Here is a 23148-nt window from a genome sequence, read left to right on the forward strand (position 1 = left end):
ATAATAGGCACCCAGTTTACAACTTAAATGGTGATACTAATTTTTCTTCTTTTGCTTCTCCACCACCCCAAACAAGATAAGATCTTTAGCTTGCTTTTATTCTTAACTTCCCAGGTTTGGTTGAAATCGGCAACTATGGTATAGATCTTGTCTTCTAGAAAACTTACCTCTCCTATTACATGATTCATAAATATAACAACAGTACTAACTTTCACCACCATCCCATCAATGGTTATTTAAGGTTAACTCAGTTTTACTAGGTTCTTAGTTCATCACTATTTCTTCTACCACATATCTCCTTATATTCTGGAGTACATCCTTAAGTATATACATATATATATTTTTTAAAGATTTTATTTATTTATTCATAGGCACAGAGAGAGAGGGGCAGAGACACAGAGGGAGAAGCAGGCTCTATGCAGGGAGCCCGATGTGGGACTCGATCCCGGGTCTCCAGGATCACACCCCAGGCTGCAGGCGACGCCAAACCGCTGTGCCACCGGGGCTGCCCTATACATATGTTTTTGACAAACTTTTAGTCTGGATGATTACTTTTATCCTGGCAACTGAGTCATAGTTTACCTCTAAAAAGAACTCTAAATTTAAAATACTTCCCTTACAGCACTTTGTAGATCTTTCCCTATTGTGTTTTTTTTTTGTTGTTGTTGTTGTTGTTGTTTGTTGTTGTTGTTTTACATGTAGCAGATAAGGGGATGCCTGGGTGGCTCAGTGGTTAAGCATCTGCCTTTGGCTCAGGTTATGATCCTGGGGTCCTGGGCTGGAGTCCCGCATTGGGCTCTCCGCAGGAAGCCTATTTCTCCCTCTGCCTGTCTCTGCCTCTCTCTCCGTGTCTCTCATGAATAAATAAATTAAATATTTAAATTAATTAATTAAAATGAGTACATTAAGGCAACAAGATCACATAGGTAAAAGTAACCATAATATTCTTTTACACGTATAGATAATAGATAACTTATCCCACAGGACTATTCTAGTTTTATTAAAAACTACATCTAGGGGCACCTGGGTGGCTTCAGTCCATTAAGTGTCTGCCTTTGACTCAGGTCATGATCCCAGGGTCCTGGGATGGAGTCTTGCATCTGGCTTCCCGCTTAGCAGGGAGTCAGCTTCTCTCTGTATCCATCCCCATCCCTGCTTGTGATCTCTCTCTCTCTCAAATAAGTAAAATCTTTAAAAACATCAACAACAACAAAAACACTAGATCTAGTGGAGTGCCTGGGTGGCCCAGTCAGTTAAGTAGCTGGCTCTTGGTTTCAGCTCAGGTCATGATCTCAGGATCATGGGATCGAGCCCTGAGTTGGGCTCCATGCTCAGCGGAGAGTTTGCTTGAGGAATTCTCTCTCTTCTTCTCCCTCTTCCCCTCCCCCTGCTCATGCTCTCTCTTCAAAACAAATAAATAAATCTTAAAAAAAAAAAAAAAACCTAGATCTAGCATTATATCTTATAAGCAATCAAGTTTACTGGAAATACGATATCATATCACTCTAATGTCTTGTGATAAAAGTTAATGATGGTATACAGAACAGTCACATATACAAGTATATATCATGATGTCAAATATATTACTCAAATTGATGACTTCAGTGACATGAGTAATTTCAAAACAAACATATCAGCCACCTGGTAAGAGAGGGCTGAGCATTTAATAATATACAAATCTTCACAGAACAACAAAGCATTTAAAATAATCACCAAACCAAAAAAAAAAAAAAAAAAAATCACCAGCTTAGCTTGGTATTTCACAGCCATGATGTTGTAAATGGCGTACAATACCAAAGGACCTTCAAAACTAGACGTGAATAACATAAAGGTACAATAGTTTTTTCTTTTTTTTTCTTTTTTTTTTTTTTTTATTTATGATAGTCACAGAGAGAGAGAGAGAGGCAGAGACACAGGCAGAGGGAGAAGCAGGCTCCATGCACCGGGAGCCCGACGTGGGATTCGATCCTGGGTCTCCAGGATCGCGCCCTGGGCCAAAGGCAGGCGCCAAACCGCTGTGCCACCCAGGGATCCCTAGAATTCTATCGCTGATAAACCATCACTGAAAATTATTACACATACACAGCTCCACCATCTATAAGAAAAACTTCCTTGTTAAAGAGACATACCTCTGACAAGGCAAAAACAAAAAAGAAAGTGTCATTCAATTTAATTTCAAAGGGACAATGTGAATAATTAACTTTAGAATGTAAACACCTATTCCAACTAGAAATGAACTTGATAAAATATCCAAGAAAATGTCTACAATGAAGTTTTTTTTTTAAAGGTGACTGCTTTTTTTTTAAAAGATATTATTTATTTATTCATGAGAAACACAGAGAGGAGAGAGAGGCAGAGACACAGGCAGAGGGAGAAGCAGGCTCCATGCAGGGAGCCTGACACGGGACTCGATCCCAGGTCTCCAGGATCAAGCCCTGGGCTGAAGGCAGTGCTAAACTGCTGAGCCACCTGGGCTGCCCTACAATGAAGTTCTAAAAATGTCATTCAATCCCATGAATAAACAGGTAAATTGGAAGAGAATTAGGACTGAGGTTGAAATAATCAGCTCCAAAGCTATGGGAAAATTCAAATTTACTCCTGATACTCTTAGAAGCCAAATGTCCAACAGAGGCCAAGTTAATCATTGTTGGAAAATCTAATCACACCATTTTCTTTCATCCCAAAAAAGTATTACATGAAGTTGTACTGTATATCTAAAGAATAGGGGATCCCTGGGTGGCTCAGAGGTTTAGCGCCTGCCTTTGGCCCAGGGCGTGATCCTGGAGTCCCAGGATCGAGTCCCACATAGGGCTTCATGCATGGAGCCTGCCTCTCTCTCTCTTTCTCTCTGTCTCTCATGAATAAATAAATAAAATCTTAAAAAAAAAAAATACAGATGATCCATTAGGATGCTTATCTATACCCACTAATACTATTTCTGAAAAGAGGGTACCAGTCATCCAGGTACCTATAGCTCTCTCTCCTTTGCTTCCAAAAGCTGTGACTTCAGGTTGTCTTAAAATATTTCATATGTATCAAGATAATTGTTAAATTTGAGGAGAGTAGTAGTGATAAGAAAGGGGAGTAGCGTTCTTTTGATCTCTATATTGGTTATATGATTACATTCACTCTGTGAAAATTCACTGAACTGTGTTTATAATTTTTGCACTTTTCTGTATGTTTATATATTATATTTTAACAAAAGTTTAATTAAGTGAAAATGCTCCATATTTGCTTTTTTCCACTTTTTAAAGTAGTTGCTACTATGAGATTCCCAAATGAAGGATTCATATTCTACTCATCTTTTTGTTGGTGCTTGGTACATAGTAGGGGCTTAATAAATGACAGGTGAATTAACAGATAATCAATCATACAATGTCCATAAGAATTACTTGTTACCTATTCTTTTAACCCACATCATAGAACTGCTTGCCACAAGTTCATGAGTAGTTAAGAAAATATTTGAGTCCCTGTCTTCTGAAAGACAGACAGTATTTGTGTACATATGCATGAGAGAAAGGGAAAGAAGCCAGGACATAAATGTTAATAACTAATATGACACGTACCGTATGTGCGGTGAGGACAATAAATGCCACCGGGAAGGAGGGAGACATTCCAATAGGGTTAACCAGGAAAGGAATAACTGAAGGAGTAGTATGTGAGCATGATAAACATCTTAGTAAGATGAAGGAATGGACTAGCACTTACAGAATGCTTCACACTGCATGTGAGCACCATGTGAGCATTTTCATAGACTGTACTCAACCCTTACAATACAGCTAAGCCCACTGAGACCCTGACAGGCTGAAGAATTTGTGCAAGGTCACATAGCCAATAAATAGCATAGAATGAGTCCTAAACTTCTCACTCCAAGATCAGACATTCTGCTACACCATGCTGCCATTGTCTTGAACAAGAGCTTGATGTCTTTGGCCAAAAATCCAAAAGTTCACGCTTGAAATCTGACAAACACTGACAAGGAATTTTTTTGCTACCTAATGTATACTCCTCAAAATATCTTTAGGGGTCAAAGTTAACCAACCAAAACCAAGTCAAAACAGACCACACTGACTTACAAGAATGCTAGTCTACATTGACAGAACTGAAATTTTTTTAAAGATTTATTTTATTTTATTTATGCATGAGAGACGCAGAGATAGAGACAGAGACATAGGCAGCGGGAGAGGCAGGCTCTATGCAGGGAGCCCAATGTGGGACTGGATCCTGATCCCAGGACTCCAGGGCAGATTTTTCTGTAGACAGTTCATCCACAGAAGGATGGGGTTGCACATCCTGTGAGGCCTTAAAGTCCTGGAATGTTGCTCTCACTTTCTCAGCAGACATACACTGAGCTGAGTTTTCTGCAAATATGCCCAGCGTGCTGCCAGGCTCTAACAATAAGACACTGACTGATCATGGCTCCGTACCACAAAGAGGCTAGAATTCTGTGTGATTCCCACGCCATGGCTATAGCTGCTTCTTTATTCTATAGCCCTGTTTCTGTGTGCATCTCTGCATGTGCTTCATTACCAACCTAACGAACTTTGACCTGTCTTCATGGCACCTGAACTCTTCACCATTTCTCCTTGCTGGAGCAGAGGCTAATGCTTGGCTTCCCAGCCCAGCTCCTGCCTGAAGTGGCCCTTGTAGGCCCCACTTGTACAGGCCAATCAGGGTATGCATGCACTGATGGGTTACAGAAACTGGTTGGATGGCATTCAGAATCTCAGTTCTGCCTTGGAAACAACTTTGGGGTCTGGCTATGTGGGCAGGGAGCAGAGTCAAAGCATTTAAGACTCTGTCTGGTTCTCTCCTCATTCTCCTTTTGCCTGCAGGTGTGCCGGTACAGGAGAAAGCACCTGTCAAGCTGATGAGGTACCTACAGCGCTTCTGACCTCAGGACTATCAGCACCTGCTAGAAGTACTCAGCCCCAGCAAGAACCCACAGGGGACTAAAGCTCCTGACAGCAGCCTGGGATCATGCCCTGAGCCGAAGATATTCAACCACTGAGCCACCCAGGCATCCCGACAGTACTGAAATTTTAATTCATAGCCTGAGATCAATCCATCAGCTAGCCTTTTCTGGTAAAAAGATTTTAGTCAACCACAGCCTTCTAATTAAAGAGCCTAAGAGATGCTTTCATTCTTATGCTTTGGCCACCATATAATGTAATATGTTCATTTTGGCGATAAGCATAAATACCTATTTGTAATCTTGTTTTGGAACAAGACCTTCAGAGACTCATAGCCTTTTCTTGCCCTTCTCTGTTCATTTGAAGAGGATTTTTATTCATTCATGCAAACATTCCTGAGGAGCCTTCAATGAGTCAGGAACTCTTCCCTCAAAAATGAGTAAGAGAAGCCTTGTTTTTAAAAGATCCCTTAATGTAACAACAATTTTACCTGACCCTATTTTATTTATTTATTTTTTCCAGATTAAATTCCTTCAACTTCTTGACCCACAACCTACAAAATCATCAGTACTATCCTTCCTTTCTGCCTTGTTCCACTCTTCTATCTCATTCCACTCAACTTTTCCTTGACTGTTCATCCCCAGGCTGTATTATCTCCTTGAGGATAATACTGTATCAATTTTTCCCTTTCCCTCCCCTTCATTTCAGAACTGCTATAGTCCTCCCCTGTACTATCCCTACCACAGCATTTAATACATTGTTAAAATTCTTTATTTACTTCATTGAACTGTCAACTACTTACTGGATACTTCCTATGTAGGAACTCCTGGTCTAGGTATTGAGAATATAAAAAATATACAATTGCCCTGGAGGAAATCATATTCCAGGGTGGACTATAAATAAGACAAACAAGCAAACAAATAACATACCAGAATGTAGTCAGGTTATAAAAAATAAAAATAATTTAAGAGTTCAGAGTTTTGCTGATAAATTGAAACATAGGAAGAAAAACAAAGAAACACAGAATGTGAGAAAAGGCCAAGAATCAAGGATGATTCTTATATTTTTGGTGTAAGGAATTGGGTAAATGATAGAGCTGTTTACAGAGTCGGGGAATACTGGAGGAAAAGGTTTGAGAGAGAAAGATGAAGAGTTCTTTCTCTGCCATGTTAAACTTTCTCTGTCATTTTTGATATTCAAGAATAGAGGTCAAGTAGGTAGCTAAATATACAACAGCTCTGCAGCTCAGGAGAGAGCTTCAGATGTGGAAGGTATCAACATAAAGATGGTATTTAATGCCACAGACTGAGCTGAATTAAGAAATTTCAGAATTCAGGAGAGTGTTCAAGAGGCAATGATACAAAGTGACTGAGAAAGATGAAGACAGAGCATTATTTACCAAGGATTTGGCAACCAGATATCAATGACTTGACAAGAGGAGTTTTAGTGGAATGAGGAGTACAAATACTATCTGGACAGGGATGAAAGCCATGAGATGTAAAGAAGTTGAGAACCAGGAGCTTTTCCTTAACAGAGAGTAAGAAAGAAATAGGATGAAGCTAGAAAAGAATATGGGTTTCCACCTAATGAGGGTTGTGTTTTTTTTTTCTTCCGTAAGATATTGAAATAATGGAAAGACTGATGATGCAGGACAACTCAGACAACAGAGGAGCCATAAGCTTCTAAGTCCTTAGGTAGACAATAGGGAATAAGATCCAAGGTGCAAACAGAGGTCCTAGTCTTTGGGAAGGATGGGCATTTCATCCACATCACAGGAAGGCAGAGTCTATGGGTACAGATGCAGGTTGTTTGGTAGATGTGATGGTGGAAAAATAGAAAACTGGTTCAATGCAGAGGTTCTACTGGGCAAGCACCATAGAGGGAAAGAAGGGTAAGGCTGAAGGCAAGAAGAAAAAGGTATATTGATAAAATGCGAACTCCAAGCTAGACAGGGAGGGGGACAAAGACATGAATGAGGTACAGTAAAAAGCAGAAAGGTTAGTGGACAGGAGCACCCAAGGGAGTTGAAAAATATATTTCAGGCACAAGGAAAAGAGAGAAGTAAATAGTGATCTGTTTTTCTAAGGTTTGTAAATGGAGCAGTTACAAACCAAAGTATAAGGCTTGACCATGGGAGTAGGTTTCTGATGAGGGGTGGGGGAAGGTCTAAAAGCTGAGAGATCAGATGTTGCATTACCTACGGGAATATAGCAATCACTCGGTATGATGACAGGAACCATGGAAAGGCAGTGAGCCAGGCACTGATGCGGAGGTATAACTAGGAAACAACGACAGATCCACAAGGTATAACAGTCTGATGGCATGCATTTCAGAAGAGGTGGGGGGTTTTGAGCAAGAAAGAAAATGGGCAGAAGCCACAAATGGGAGAAAGAGTTCTAAACGGAGGGTGGGGTGAACAAACATCATTACTTAAGGACTACAAGGAAACAGAGTTCCAGGGAATAGCCAGGTAGGGCAAGAAAGTGAAAGCAATTTTGTTTAACACTATGCCTTTATTTGATTACAATAAACTATTGATTCCAAGAGGCCAACTGGAAGGGTGAGGGGAGGGGCACTGAAGATTGCATCGGGTTAGAATATGAACAAAGCCAAATGAGGATAAATTTCCCAATAATAACAGCTAACCTGGGAATCTCGGACTCTTAAAAAAAAAAATCAACCAAAACAAACACCTTTTCAAAGCTTTATGAGAATAGCTCAGGATCTTTCCAATAAAATTTATGTTTAAATTAGCAATTGAAGAATCCTAATGATAATTATCTTCATGTAGAGGACCTTGAACACCTCAGAGAAGTTCAGAAACAGAATGTTTATTTAATTCGTTCAATACATTTAAGTGCTATTTGGCCTGGAGTGATAAGGAAAATCTCAGAAAGGAATCTCAGGCATGTTAGCTATTCCTTTATCCCCTTCTCATTTCGTTTCTTCCTTTCACAAAAGTCAGTGGTGAGAAAAAGAGCAACCACTATTGAGGATGGAGTGAGCTGGCCGTGAAGTGGGGCTGTTCAGAAGACAGGCAGGATTCTCGCACACCTGCCTGTGACCTCACAATAACACTTGTACAGGTGTGGAAAGAGTCCTACGGCTTACAATAACAACCACGACAGCCTCTAACTGTCAGGCTGGAGGTTCTTTGTCCAACTACACACCACTCGCTACTATACTGTTTCTCTAAACAGAAAAAGAGGTCCTCTGGGGAGAGTTAATATAAATTATATCTTTCCCTCTCTCAGATAAACTAATTTACCTGGATGAAGAATTCTGAGAATACTTTTTCCATCAGTGTATATTTAACTTTATGAAGAAACAAGGGTTGACGATACAATATAATGGTATTATTCCCTAACACAATAGATCAAATCAAGACAAATTAATTTCAGTTGTCACTGTACATAAAATGAAATGTCTAAAATATACAATTGAGAGATGCCTGAGTGGTTCAGCGGTTGAGCGTCTGCCTTTGGCTCCGGGTGTGATCCCGTGGTCCTGGAATCAAATCCTGAATCCGGCTCCTTGCATGGAGCCTGCTTCTCCCCCTACTATGTCTCTCTCTCTCTCTCTCTCTCTCTGGGTCTCTCGTGAATAAATAAATAAACTCTTTAAAAATAATCACTTAATTGGATTCAAGTGGAAGCACCATGGGAATGTAGATATATAAAATATCCAAGCATGGTGGAATTCTTTTTGTGTGAAAGGGAGAGGAAATAAAAAGTAAATAAATAATAAGAATACAACATTTCCAGGTATTGAAAATACCACAGAGGAAAAGTAAAGAGTATCGTTAGCACTGGGACTTTTATTCAGTAGAAGATTCTTTTCTTTTTTTTTTAAAGATTTTATTTATTTATTCATAGAGACACAGAGAGAGAGAGGCAGAGACACAGGCAGAGGAAGAAGCAGGCTGCACGCAGAGAGTCCGACGTGAGACTCGATCCAGGGTCTCCAGGATCACACCCTGGGCTGCAGGCGGCACTAAACCGCTGCGCCACCGGGGCTGCCCTCAGTAGAAGATTCTTATGCATATAATAATGCCTAGCATACCATAGATTGTCACCTTGCCAGCTGAAAAAGCATATTGAATTTAATAACCAATCACCTGGGGGCAAGACTGATTTAACATAAACCAATTTAATAGACAGCGTTGGTGAAATTTATCAAAGAACATTTCCCAATTGGGAAAAAGATCAAAGGGAGTCCCAGAGGGTCTCCAGGGTCCCAGAGATGGTTAGGTAGAAACTACCATGGATTCTGTATCTGTCCAACTGCAGATTTGTTCAATGGCTACGCACTTGTTTTACCCTATATTGTTGACACCAACTGATTGAGAAATAACATTTATTCCCATGACTAGCGCTTCATCGCAAGGAAATTACACCAGGAATTATCTGAACCAATCTGAGACTGTTCCCTAAAGTATAAAAGCTCTGAGCTAGGTGAGATAGAACAGATTCTAGACCACCTGATTCTAACCTATCTGGACAAAATGGCCCATATCAACAGCAGGATATCCTCTTACACAGCAAAATTTTATTCATTATTCATTATTTATTCACTTATTATTTATTCATATACTAAATTAATATAATTCTATCCTAAAGTGAAAATAGGAAAAAATGGAACCCAAACTGAGTAATCTTATGCACAAAATCCACTTTGTAATGATCATATGTACTTGTCATAAGGAAAAACAAACTCCAGTGTCATGACTAGTGTTTATATACTCCCTCTGCCCCTCCCCACATCTGTGCTCACTCGCTTGCTGTCTCCCTCTCTCAAATAAATAAGTAAAAGTCTTAAAAAGAAAGAAACAAATATCTGGTTCCTTTCCCTCCACACAATGTTTGAGATTCATCCACAATGTATCTGATACATGCAAATAATGCTATCACTATTTTTTTTTAAAGATTTTACTTATTTATTCAAGATACACACACACAGAGGCAGAAGCACAGGGAGAGGGAGAAGCAGGCTCCATGCAGGGAGCCCGATGACTTGATCCCAGGTCTCCAGGATCAGACCCTGGGCCAAAGGCAGGCGCTAAACCACTGAGCCACCTAGGCTGCCCTCAGTAGTTCTTTTTATTTTTAATAGCAGAGTAGTATGCCACTGTATGATTGACACAATCTGCTTATCTATTCTCCTGTTGATAGACATTTACATGTTCGGAGGTTTATTCCAGTTTTTGGCTATTGTGAATAAAGTTGCTTGTAAACACAGAATCTTGTTCTTCTGTAAATGTAATCATATCATCTTGAACTTAAGATAGCTTTCTACTGGGCAGCCCCAGTGGCTTAGCGGTTTAGTGCCGCCTTCAACCCAAGGTCTGATCCTGGAAACCCGGGATCAAGTCCCACGTCGGGCTCCCCACACGGAGCCTGCTTCTCCCTCTGCCTCTCTCTCTCTCTCTCTTTCTGTGTCTCTAATAAATAAATAAAATCTTAAAAAAAAAAAAAAAAGAAAAGAAAAGATAGCTTTCTACTTGAGATGCCTGGGTGGCTCATGCAGGTTTAGCACCTGCTTTCGGCCCAGTGCATGATCTTGGTGCCAGGATCGAGTTCCACGCTGGGCTCCCTGCATGGAGCCTGCTTCTTCCCCTGTCTGTGTCTCTGCCTTTCTCTCTGTGTCTCTCATGAATAAATAAATAAAATCTTTAACAACAACAAAAAAGATACCTTTCTACCTAATCAGAAACTGAGGGATCTGACTATATAAGCATCACAGTAGGGAGTAAAAGGAGCTCCACCCCGGCCACAGGGCCCAGACTGAATAGAAGGGACCCATTCCAAACAGCCCAATCTGTGATATGTGACACCACAGGCAGTCACACCTTGTGAGGAGAGACTCTCTCTGACATATTTCAAAAAGGTAGTGTTTAGGGGCAATGGCAATAAAGCATGTCTTTGTTCTGACCCTAATGTGGTGTCAAGCTGCTATTACACACAAAAATGCAGTATTAAAAAACAACACTGGGGATCCTGGGGTGGCTCAGCAGTTTAGCATCTGCCTTCCACCCAGAGCCTGATCCTGGAGACCCGGAATCGAGTCCCATGTTGGGCTCCCTACATGAAACCTGCTTTTTTCTCTCTCTGCCTGTGTCTCTGCCTCTCTCTCTCTCTTTCTCTGTGTCTTTCATGAATGAATAAATAAATAAAATCTTAAAAAAAAAAACACCACCAAAAAAATAAATAAATAAAAAACAACACTGGGTCACCTGGCGGCTCAGTGAGTAGAGCACCTGACTCTAGACGTCAGAGTAGTGAGTTGGAGTCCCGCATTGGGTGTAGAGATTACTTAAAAACAACAACTGCAACACACATGCACAAAAGAAGGGTTTTGATTTACTTGTCCTCAAGGTCGCCTAGCACAGACATCACCTAATCAATGGCTAGCCATGTACTAGTTATGTAACTTTGGATCAGTACATCATTTATCACTAAGTCCTAACTTCCCAATATGCAGAATGAGATAATTATAGCAACTACCTTAGGGTAATTTTTTTTTAAGATTTTATTTATGTATTTGAGAGAGAAAGAAATCGAGAGTATGCATGCACTAGCAGGGGCAAGGGGCAGAGGTAGAGGGAGAGAGAATCTCAGGCAGACTCTGAGCCAAGTGTGGCCTGGCTCAGGGCTCAATCCCAAGACCCTAAGATCACGACCTGGAGTGAAATCAAGAGTTGGCACTCAACCAACTGTGCCAGCTTGGTGCCCCTTAGGGTCATTTTGAAGATCAAAATTAGATGATGCAGGGGTGCCTCCATGGCTCAGGCGGTTGAACATCTCCCTTTGTCTCAGGTCACAATCTCAGTGTCCTGGGCTTAAGCTCCACTTGGGGCTCTCTGCTCAGTGGGGAGTCTGCTTCTCCTTCTCCCTCAGGCCACTCTCTCTCTCAAATAAATAAAATTAAATTTAAAAAACAAAACAAAACTAGATGATGTATTTCAAGTATGCATAGTGGCTAACACATTTAAGAACATCAATATTATTTGCTGCTAACAAAACTATTTCCAAAATGGTTTAGAGAGTACAGCTTCAGATCTTCATTTTCTTTTTCCATTTCAAGGTAAAGACCAGAGTTTGCCAAAGTGAGTGCGTTTCTCCCAAAATTTGTTCAAATTCAGTATGTATTATGTAAACCAAAAGGTTCCATATCCAAGCAAGTTTTGGTTAAATAACTTTTTTAAACTGCAGAACTTCTCAGTGTTGTATGTAATGCACACTACAATCCCTAAAAGTGAGACTCAGAATACACTATTTCCGAAGTAATTAACCATGAAACTGACTCTTGCCTCACAGAGATGTGATCGGGGGCACTTTAGGAAATGCTAGGAAAAACAACACTAACTGTATATATAAAAAAAATAGTATCCTATAGTATATATCCAAATATGCTCTTCCCTTTTCATTTAGTTAAATGCTATCCATCCTTTAGAACCTGGGGATGTCTTCTTTCAGCCTTCAAACTTAAGACTTTCTGCTTGACACCTTCAGGTTCCCTTAGACTTTTCCTTCATGGCCCTTACTGCAATTTGTATTAACATACTTCAGAGATTATTTGATTACTGCTTTCATCTCACTCACCAAGCTATATTATGCTCAACCCTATACCAATAGCATCTAGCACAATGTTTGGTGCCAGATAACAGATGTGGAACAAATGTGCCGGATAACAGATGTGGAACAAATATGCGAATCCAAGAATTTCACTGCAGCTTGTCACAGTGAAAAACTGAAAACAATCTAAGCATTTACTAACAGGAAAGTTAGGTACTCTACATTTATATTATATTAGATGGCCATTAAAAAGAACAAGTTTAATCTTTGTGTTTGGACATACCCACTTTAATTGAATGAGAAACAAAAAATGTACTTTATTACACATATACTATATTATGCATAGACATCTAAAAACATACACAAATTCTTAACAAAAAAATTGTTAACAGTGACTACACTTGAAGAGGAACAGGACTGGGAAAAGGTACTTCCACTTTTATACTTTATACATGTCTCTATTTTCAATAGAGAAACTTCTCCAAGAAGTATGCATTTCCTTTGTAATTAATTGCTTTGAGCATATGCTCAAAATTCCCATATGCTCTAGGCTCAGTTCATATTTGTATCACTATTTCTCAAAGATATTTTTGTAATGATCCCCATAGCAATCTTGAGAGGTAAATAAGAGACAGTAATTACCCTGTATTAAAATTAAAATTAAATTAAAAGCTAGACATAAACTGCTTAACATCACAAAGCAAAATAAACAACAGAACTGAGGCTAAAATGTGCATCTTTTTTCTTAGTTCAATATATTCTTTTCATTACACATCACTGCCTTTCCAGAAAGGGACACAAAGCAGTCTTGATACAATCAACATTTTAGTACCAAACGACCAGAAGAGATTTAAACCTATTCCCATCTCAGCAAATCATGAGAGGACACTGCAGGCCAATTGCCATGGAGGCCTCTTTTAAGTAATCCCAGTGAAAGACAGGTTACAAAATCCTAGGGCATGGTTCTATTAGATGACTCCGTTATATTCAGCTGACATCTTTCTCTGTAACTTTGGCCTTTTGGTCCAAGTTTGGCCAATAGGAAGACTATAGAGTAAGCTTCTCTCATCTTCTGGATTATATTCGAACATATGAAGACAGCTATCACCATGTCCTTTTGAGAATGGGTGCTTTACTTATACAACCTTCCCAATAAAACACCTGTCAGTATCCCACTTCTATTCTTGGTCAAGTCTTGACCATCTGGTTGGCAGAAAAGGAAATTATCATGCAGGACTCCTGCAAACTCATGAGGTACAAATAGGCAACTGTCATTACAGTCCTTTAAGGAGTCCTTTAAGTAAGAGAATTAGAGAGTTACCATGCACTCTCACCACTCCTCTGTTGGATGGCACCAAATCAAACAGTTTTCTGGTATAAAACAGGAATGAAGACAGGGTCAGATGTTTCTGACAAAATCTTGGCTTTAGACAGCTGCACAGAACTGGTTCAAGAATTTGTTATGAACACAGCCAATATTACTCCTCCATTAGACAAACAATCAACTTAATTTTTCCTCAGTAAAATATTTCTTGCTGTTTGGGTCAGATTTTCTTTTCTTTTCTTTTTTTTTTTTTTTAAGATTTTATTTATTTATTCATGAGAGACAGAGAGAGAGAGAGAGGCAGAGACACAGGCAAAGGGAGGAGCAGGCCCCATGCAGGGAGCCCAAGTGGGAACTCTGGGACTCCAGGATCACACCCTCGGGGGAAGGCAGGCGCTAAACCGCTGAGCCACCTGGGCTGCCCTGGTCGATTTTCCAATAACAAAATACCCGGTCATTCTACCAATGGACAAATGAGACTTCCTCATGATTTAAAAGAGGCAAAGAAATTAATGATAAAAGCTATAAAATGAACCTTAGTGACTGAGTTTGAGATCATGAAAAGATTTAAGAGAATAATGACAAGTTTTTTAGAGAACACCAAAAAAATGGAACAATGAAAAGCACAAGTACAAGGTCAAGAAGTCTCATACTTAAAACCACAAGAGGTAGAGTAAGCGACATTGTAGCTAAATATTAAAACTATTTTTTACCATCTGATGAAAACCATTCAGAATTAAATGCTTGTGCAAAAGCTCAGAGCAAAAATATAGGGCAAGACAGACATCTATTTGGAAGAGCACAGCTTTTTATCCTGGTTTACCGATTGACGACCACAAACATGGGTCCATCAAATGCTGCTTCAGGTTTTCTTTCTGAATCTCAACCTAAGTAAGGGAAAGGAGCGGTCCTCTGAACACCCAATTGAAAATATCCCTCCTTCCTCTTCCTTACTGAGCTATCTTTCACGCCATTTGAAAGAGTTTATCATAATTTGTAATTATGTATCTTTGTGATTGCTTGTTGTTCCAATGACCCAGAAAACTATAAGCGCCTTGAAGGCAGAGTCCACTCTTCAATGCTGCAAACACATGAACATAGGGTTTGTACTTGGAGGGTGCTCACAAGTATCTATAAGGTAAGTAAGTGAAGACAGAGAAAAAGAAAAGGAGATCACAGATTACCATAAAGCCGACTTTGCTTTCCTACTAAATGTTGAGAAATTAATCACCTAATGGACACTTATCATGACCGAGAATAATGCGAACGTCACTTAGTTTAGCCTCGGAGCAGACACCTGAATTTTCTTCCAGGTCACAGAAATCCTCCTAAAGAAGCAAATGACTGACAAACCAACAAAACTAGCATTTTTATACTAGCCAAATAATCTGACCCTCAAAACAATCATACAAGAGACAATCATGTTGGGCAGAACACTGGTGCTGAGTTCTTGATCTTTCACATTCTCCCTACGAACCTATGGGCTTGGAATTTCCACAGAGAAATCGTGGCTGCATAAACTCGGTGAGACACTCGTGCCATACATAATCCTCGTCTCCTACTGCAGACCTAGGAGCCAGAAGGGAACAGCTCAACCACCAAGGCTCCCATTTGCATTTTAGGTTTGATGAGGGACCCGTTCACTCGAAGCAACTGGTTAAGTGTGGACGAGGAGGTAACACGTCCAGGTCAAAGAGAGGGCGTGGGAATATCATTTTAGAAAAGGCTGCGTTGCAGCCAAGACTAACTCTGGGCTGCGGTCCACATTCGCTCTCGCCAATTCCTCTCATTTCCTCTTTCCCCTCCACTGAGCCATTCCTTCCTGGAGTCCCATTTGGTGCAACAGGCAGGTTCCTACCTTGGTCTGAACACTCTTATCAAACTTGTCATTTTTGAAGCTAAACGTATTCTGGTGCCTCTGAGGCCTGGAACGAGCCACGTTCCCTTTCTGGGAGCTCATCGTGGAAACCACGATCGCCTCGCGTCGGTACAGGGAAGACGCGGGGGAGACCGAGACGCCAGGGGCTCCCCCACGCAGTCCACGCTTCGGCCACTGACCCGGAAGGAACTTCTCCCGCCTTTCCGCCCCCGCCCCCCGCCAGCCCACGTGACCCACCGCGGAGGTCAAAGGCCACCCTCCGGTCCCTCGGAACCATCAAGGTTCTCCCACGCGGCCCGGTCTCGACCCATCCCCCGTCCGCACCACCTCTCTCTCAACCCGGGCGTCTAAATCCCGCTTCCTCCGAAGCGAGAATTTCCCCCATTGGTCCGAACGTGGCTGCCCATCAAGGCGGAGAGGCGGGGAGCCTTTGCTGTCATTGGCTCCTCGTTTCCGCAGTCCCCGCCTCCTGCCGACGCAGCTCAGCCTCTCCCGGCGCCCGACTCCGCTGGGCGGCCTGTGATTGGTGGAAGTCGGGCTAAGCTGGGCTGCGTCCCTCCCCCGGGCCGCTCGCAGGCAGGAGCCCGGGTCAGCTTGGCATCTTCCTCCAGTCAGTGACCAACTCCAGCCTCGGCGAGGGCTCTGCTCGCCCCCTCGGTTCCCGTGCAGCCTTCCTCCCGCCACCGGAGCCAGCCCCGCGGTGGCAAGCTGAGGAGGAGCCAAGAAAGGAGCACTAAGGAGAAGAAAGACCTGGCTGGGTCTGGTTGGTGTCTGCAGTGCCAGAAAGGGAGAGGGAGGCGGCGGCGGCGGCGGCGGCGGCGACCACGGCCGCGCGGGACGTGAGGCCCGAGAGCAGCCGACGGCGGCGGCCGCCCCAGAGCCTCGCGCCGGGGCCGTTAGTCAGCAGAACGCGAGCCCGTGTGGAGGAGCAGGGCCGGCGCGAGGCGAGGCTCGAGAGCGCGAGCCGCCCCCCCCGGGCGCCGCCGTCCTTCGTCGTCCCGGCGCCGGGGGCCGCAGCCCTCGTCCCCCCCTCCTCGGCCGCGCCCGCCCGCAGGCCGGCACAGTCCGGCGGCGGCGGCGGCGGCGGCGGCGTGGGTCGCACCTTGTGGAGGGCAGCGCGTCGGCAGAGGCCGTCTCTCCCGGCCCTTTCTTCCCGACGCCTTGGCTGCGGCCCCTCGGGTGCAGGTGCGTGGGGCGGCGGCGGGCCGGGCTCTGCGGCCGGGCGCGGGGAGGGGGCGCTAGGCCGGGAGCCGCAGCGCGGGAGGGCCGAGCCCGGGCCGGGAGGGGGGAGGGGGAGGGGGAGGGGAACCGGAGGCGTCTTTGTTGTTGGCGACCGGGATCGCTCTCGGCGGCGGCGGAAGGCGAGGAAGCCGCGGAAGCCGCCTCGGGTCGCGCTTCTCCCGTGGCTCGGGGAAGGCGTGGGGAGAGGTCGGAGGGTCGCTGCGGTCCCAGAGGCTGTGGGAGTCCGGGGGCGGCAGGGGGACGGACGGACGGACGGACGGACCGACGGACGGACTGGGAAAGGTCTCGGGTCCGCCTTGCGGGGCAGGGTCTCGTTTCACTTGTTTTGCTCTCGCCCCGTGGACAGGAAGAGGGGGTCAGGTTCGCCTCCTCCTGCCGGGCTCGCTGTGCGGCTGGCGATGCCCGAAGGGTTTCTCCGGAATGTCCTCGTGTGTGCCAGCCCCGCTCCGACCTGGGATCGGCCCGGTTCCCGGCGGGCCGTCGCAGGGCTCCTTTTCTCGGGGTGGCTCTGCCCGAATCTTAACCGGTTTCAAACTCTGTCCTCGAACCCTAGGCTGGGCTCCTCCGTAGTTGCTTTTGAGTTGGAAAAGGAGAGACTTTGTTTGGAAATTTCTTTTTAACCCTAAAACGAAAGTTCTGTCGAGTTAGAGTGTACCGTTGTGTAGGGCTCTTGTGTGTGTGTGTGCGTGTGTAAAGAAAAGTGAGTTTAACCCCAGCTTTTTGTAAGAAAAAAAAAGTTCAGAGCTTTGATCCTTGGGAGATTTCTGCCAATGCCAGAACACAGGGGTTTTTTTGTTTTTTTGTTTTTAAGTGATGCTGTGATCTAAGTCTGCGTGAGGTGGGTTTGATAAGCAAAAAGATGAATAACGGAATGCAGAGAGGGCGACCTTTAAATTTTGGCTGTTTATGAAAAGGTGTTTTCTGTTTAATATGTTTCGTAATATATATGCATATAATACTTCATCCGCAAGATGATTCATTGATTTTTTTTTTTTTTAAGGCTCTAATAAAAAATTTTGGAGATCTTGTGTCAGCATTTGGAACTGCCAAATGAGTCTGAGTAAAAAGTCAGGTGTATGTTGTAATAGCGTGTATCTGTTTATGTTAACAGGAAAACTTAAAATGAACTTTTCTCCATAGTTTGTCTTTTCATGTGTGGATACCATACATTCAATTGTGGAACATATCTAGTATCTAATCATAACCAATATTTTAATAATCGTAACTACCAGTGTTCTTACTTGGGACTGCCCAACTCTTCGCTTGTTGCTTAATTTTTGAGATTTAGAGGTGGTGGCTTAAAGAACAGGGGAAATAGACATGTTTCAACCTATAAAAGCAATAAAATCCCTGTTGTACAGTAATTTTATTATTTGAGGTCCATGAGGAAATGAATAGCACCCTCGCCCATATTTTGACCTCTCTTTTCTCCTACTGTAATATTAATAAGGTTAATTGGAAAGGATAGGATTAGATTTTTAGCAGGCTAGGCAGTTTTAATTTTGTCCCTTGCTGTGCAGGACTGTAGTTGGTAAGTGGTTTGTTTCCTTGAGTTTCTTTCCCCACTTTGAAATACGTATGAAATGATGTCTGAAAAATAATTTTCTATTTCCTGTGACTGACAAAATCATCATAAAACATCATTGCAAAATAATGTTTTTGATGAACATTATTATGAACACAAAAGAACTAGGCAATTAGTGTCTGTTCCAAGTTCTGTCACTGAATTGGTCTACAACTACAAGCGGAGCTATCCCACATCTGAATCCGTTTCTCCATCTGTAATATAGGGCTAATAAGATGTGCCACCTCCTCACTTTATAGAGAACTAACAGTTACTTTGGTTATGTGACATTGATTTAGTTTATTAATAAGAGTGTTTTTCAATGCAGTTCTCTTATTTTTGTATCAGGAATTTCAATTCCTTGGCGAAGAATTAGCCTAAAGAAATAATGATTCTAATAAGGAGAAGGTCTATCCATATGCCACCATCTAAGAATTGAGAACAAAATTTCTTCCATGTTAAGATTGCTGTTAATATGTTTAGAATCAGTGATGATGAGAAAATAGTGACAAATTATCTTGGTTGGTTTATTTACTGGTAGATCTTATTTCTAATATATCCAAGGTTTTGTTCTACCTTTCCTACCACGTTAAGAAAATTCTCATATAAGTTGCCCTTTATTATACCTCTCAAACCCAGCCTTGTGAGTTGGGGAGGAAAAGTGATGTTTTATGACAATTTTACAAATAAAATAAAGCCAAGGGAAGTTAATTCTTTGAATTGCTACATAATTTGTAAGAAGCAGAACTGAGACTTGAACCAGAATTTCCTGACTTGTAGTCCTGAATCCTTTGCTCTTGGAGCAGTGTTTTCCAAACAGCTGTCTGGACCCAATAGTTTTTGCCAATTCAGGTGAAATGAGAATACAACAATCTTAAGTATTGGCAACATACAATATAATGAGTATCCATGCATCCATTACTCAGTTGAAGAAATAAAACTACAAAACAAAATGAATCTTCCTTTGTACTTTGAAGAGTCCTCTTAAATCCTACTTCCTCTTTCCCCCACTCCCAACCACTAACCAGAAATTAATATGCATCCTTCCTATCCACATGTTTATACCTAACTACATGCCTTTATGTCCTTTAACATTGTATAGCTTTTCTTTGATTATTTTAAAACTATTTAAATGTTTGTATGGGTAGCCTGCTTTCCAAATTCAATTTGCCAAGATTTATCTGTTCATTCAGGTAACTAGTTTATTTTTACAGCGATAATGGTATGTGTTTCATTATGTAACTCAGATATCTGTTGGTCATTTTAGTTTTTTCCAATTACTTCTTAAACACTGAAGGGAATTTTCTTGTATATGTTTATTTAGGTACATGTGCAAGACTTCCTTTAGGGCAGTGGCTTTTGAGCGTATATCCCATTTTTATCGAAATGGTTTATAACATCCCCAATAATGCACTAAAATGAAATTCAAAATAATCAACTTTCATTCATTTGAAACTTAATGAACTTACAAACTTATAATAAAATTAAAACAGTAAATTTACATTATACTAAAATATAAGAATTTATCACAAAGTATTGTGTCTCACTATGTAGATACTCAGACCAAACCACACTCTAATCTTGCTACCAAGTGTGATAGTGGACTAGTAAAATCAGAATCCTGGGAGCTTGTTAGAAATCAGAAACTCAGGCCCTACCCTACTGACGCATGCTGAATTTTAAGAAGATTCCCAGGTGATCTGTGCGCACATTAAAATCCAAGAGGCACTGCTAGAAGAAACAGTAGTAGTCAGACCCTTTGCACCAGTGTTTAGTATCACAATGAATAGAGTAAGCTACCGATGCAAATTAAAACAGGTGTGTTGAATTGGCTGTTCAAATACCAGTGGTGGCACTGTTGTTGATAAAACAGTTTCTGAAATAATGAACTGTTTTCAGTAAAGTTTGGACCAAAAAAATGCAGTCTTCTCTCTTTACACAGTGGTTGCATTCTTTAAAATCTTCATCTATATTAAAGCAGTGGAAATATATTTTGTGTAAGTCCTGTTTTTAAATATCTGACCGTATGTCCCCCACCCCCTGCCTCATTCCCTTAAATGAGTGACCAACATAATATTCAAAAGTCATGAGACATGGGACAGCATCATCTCTATGTGCCAAGAGTGCCTGGCATCCCTAGAAGCTGTTCAGTAGTGCCCCCTATTGTTATACAACTAAAAAGCCATCACTGAGAGGATTGCACTGGGATGTAAATCTAATGGTAGTATGTTAGAACAAAGGGTATGTATCAGCAGCTTCTTTTTTTATATTTTTTAATATTTTTTAAGATTTTATTTATTTATTCATGAGAGACAGAAGCCGAGACACAGGCAGAGGAAGAAGCAGGCTCCATGCAGGGAGCCGATGTGGGACATGGGACCTGGGACTCCAGGATCAAGTCCTGGGCCGAAGGTGGCCTAAACCGCTGAGCCACCTGGGCTGCCCTGAGCAGCTTCTTTAACTTTATTGGATAACCACCAGTTTTCTCTCATGTATTTCTATCAGGAATGGATGAAGGAATCTATTTTTCCACTTTGCAAATACTTTATTAGACTGCTTATGGTTTGCCGTTCTGAGGAGTATGTGAAATGTGGTACCTCATTGCATTTTTTTTTTTTTAAGATTTTATCTATTTGACAGAGCACAGGCCTATATCCCAGCAGCAGCAGAGAGAGAGGGAGATACTTAACCCACTGAGCCACCCAAGCACCCCCTCACTGCAGTTTTCATTTGCATGTCTCCAGTTAGTCCTGTAGTTGAGAATAATTTGAGAACACTTTATTTTGGGGGCATTCATGTTCCTTTTCTGTGAATTGCTTATTAGTTTTTTTTTTTTTAATTGTTTATCTTACTGATTCATAAATGCTTGTTATGTATTCTGGGTAACAATGCTTAGTAGCCTTCACAAATATCTTCCAGTCTTTAGCATGTCTTTTCACTGTAAATATGGTTTCTTTGTACAACTTAATGTGTTGGGTTTTTTTAAAAAGATTTTATTTATTTATTCATGGGAGAAGCAGGCTCCAAGCAGAGCCTGATGAGGAACTCGATTCCTCCATCTCCTGGCTCCAGGATCCTGCCCTGGGCAGAAGGGAGGCTCCCAACCACTGAGCCACTCAGGCGTCCCTGACTTAATGTTCTTAATTTTAAAGTCAAATATATATATAATTTTAAGATTCATTTTATTTATTTATTTTTAATTTTTATTTATTTATGATAGTCACAGAGAGAGAGAGAGAGAGAGAGAGAGAGGCAGAGACAGAGGGAGAAGCAGGCTCCATGCACCGGGAGCCTGATGTGGGATTCGATCCCGGGTCTCCAGGATCGCGCCCTGGGCCAAAGGCAGGCGCCAAACCGCTGCACCACCCAGGGATCCCATTTTATTTTTTTTTTAAAGATTTTATTTATTTATTCATGAGAGACACTCAGAGAGAGAGAGAGGCAGAGACACAGGCAGAGGGAGAAGCAGGCTCCATACAGGGAGCCTGCCATGGGACTCGATCCTCCAGGATCCCACCCTGGGCTGAAGGCGGCGCTAAACCGCTGAGCCACGGGGGCTGCCTAAGATTCATTTATTTAAGTAGTCTCTACACCGAGGTGGGACTTGAACTCATGACCCCAAGATCAAGAGTTGCATGCTCTGCTGACTAAGCCGACCGGGTGCTCCTAGTCAAATGCATTTTATAATTGTGCTTTTTTTTTTTTTTTTTTAAAGAAGTCTTTTCTATCCTGAGGTTGTGAGGATTCTGATACAGCTTTTTAAAAAATTACTTTTCATTTTAGGTTTTAAATTCACACAAAAACTATTTTTGTTTTTATTTTATTTTTTTAAGATTTTTAGTTTTATTCATGAGTCAGAGAGAGGGGCAGAGGCAGAGGGAGAAGCAGGTTCCCCGAGGGGAACCTGATGCAGGACTCGATCCCAGGATCCCGGCATCATGACCTGAGCCACCCAGGTACTCCGGGACTATTTTTATGTAATGAGGTTTATGTGGATCTGAATTTACTTATTAGTAAAATCACTACTCTCCATAGTGAAACTATGTCATTTTTTATGTTAATGTGTTTTGATGAAATTAAAGATAGTAGATTGTATTTAGTTTTTAATATTCCTTTGTAGGAAAATTAAAATTTAGCTACTCTGTCATTCCAACTTTTAAAAAATCTGATTTTTGAAATTCCTGAGTTTTGGGATCCACGGCTTTACTTTCATTCCCATGTTTCTTCTCTACCTTAAATTCAGCCTCTCAAGCATCACAGAACGTGAGCAGGCAGTACTGATCATTTATCATCATTTGCATCCTTTACGTTTCGTTTTATTTTACATGTGTTTTTATCACTTTTTATTCTGGCTAGAATAGTTTTAATGGTTATGACCCTAATTTTTAAACAGAATTTTAGACTAAATTCATATATTATTTTGATGTTAATTTGGCTCAGAAATAGGTTCTGTTTTATTTTCCCTAGAATTAAAAATGAGAATGGCTAGGCAAATTCTTACATATAGGAAGAGGTGAAAAGTAGTAAGAGAAAATTGGGTCAGGATCTACTGTATCATTACTATTTTAGAGTTTGGGGGCACAGGGGGTACATCTATAAAGAATACAAGCAAAGATCCTTAGCTTCCTAGGCCTGCCACATAGCAGAGGACT

The 23148-nt window shown here is 41.6% G+C and overlaps 2 protein-coding genes across 6 annotated transcripts in view; one reads left to right on the plus strand and one right to left on the minus strand.

Moving 5' to 3' along the window:
- The window catches only part of C1H9orf85 (chromosome 1 C9orf85 homolog), a 117889-nt gene extending 101989 nt beyond the window's left edge, over positions 1 to 15900 (minus strand). For 2 of the 4 annotated variants that reach the window (XM_077907170.1, XM_077907161.1), the window contains exon 1: positions 15670 to 15900. In XM_077907170.1, coding sequence (XP_077763296.1) covers positions 15670 to 15771 — 102 coding nt within the window. In that variant the 5' untranslated portion in view covers positions 15772 to 15900. The remainder of the gene's footprint in view (positions 1 to 15669) is intronic. The other 2 variants (XM_077907151.1, XM_077907141.1) reach the window with 2 other exon arrangements.
- A 344-nt stretch (positions 15901 to 16244) lies between these two features.
- The window catches only part of ABHD17B (abhydrolase domain containing 17B, depalmitoylase), a 54354-nt gene continuing 47450 nt past the window's right edge, over positions 16245 to 23148 (plus strand). Inside the window, exon 1 of one of the 2 annotated variants that reach the window (XM_077907112.1) lies at positions 16245 to 16453. The gene's annotated coding sequence lies outside the window, so the exon portion shown is untranslated. Of the gene's footprint in view, positions 16454 to 16720; positions 16876 to 23148 lie in introns of those variants that run through there. The other variant, XM_077907096.1, reaches the window with a different exon arrangement.

Source organism: Canis aureus, chromosome 1, assembly GCF_053574225.1.
Source record: "Canis aureus isolate CA01 chromosome 1, VMU_Caureus_v.1.0, whole genome shotgun sequence".
In the NCBI taxonomy this organism is placed as follows: Eukaryota; Metazoa; Chordata; class Mammalia; order Carnivora; family Canidae; genus Canis; species Canis aureus.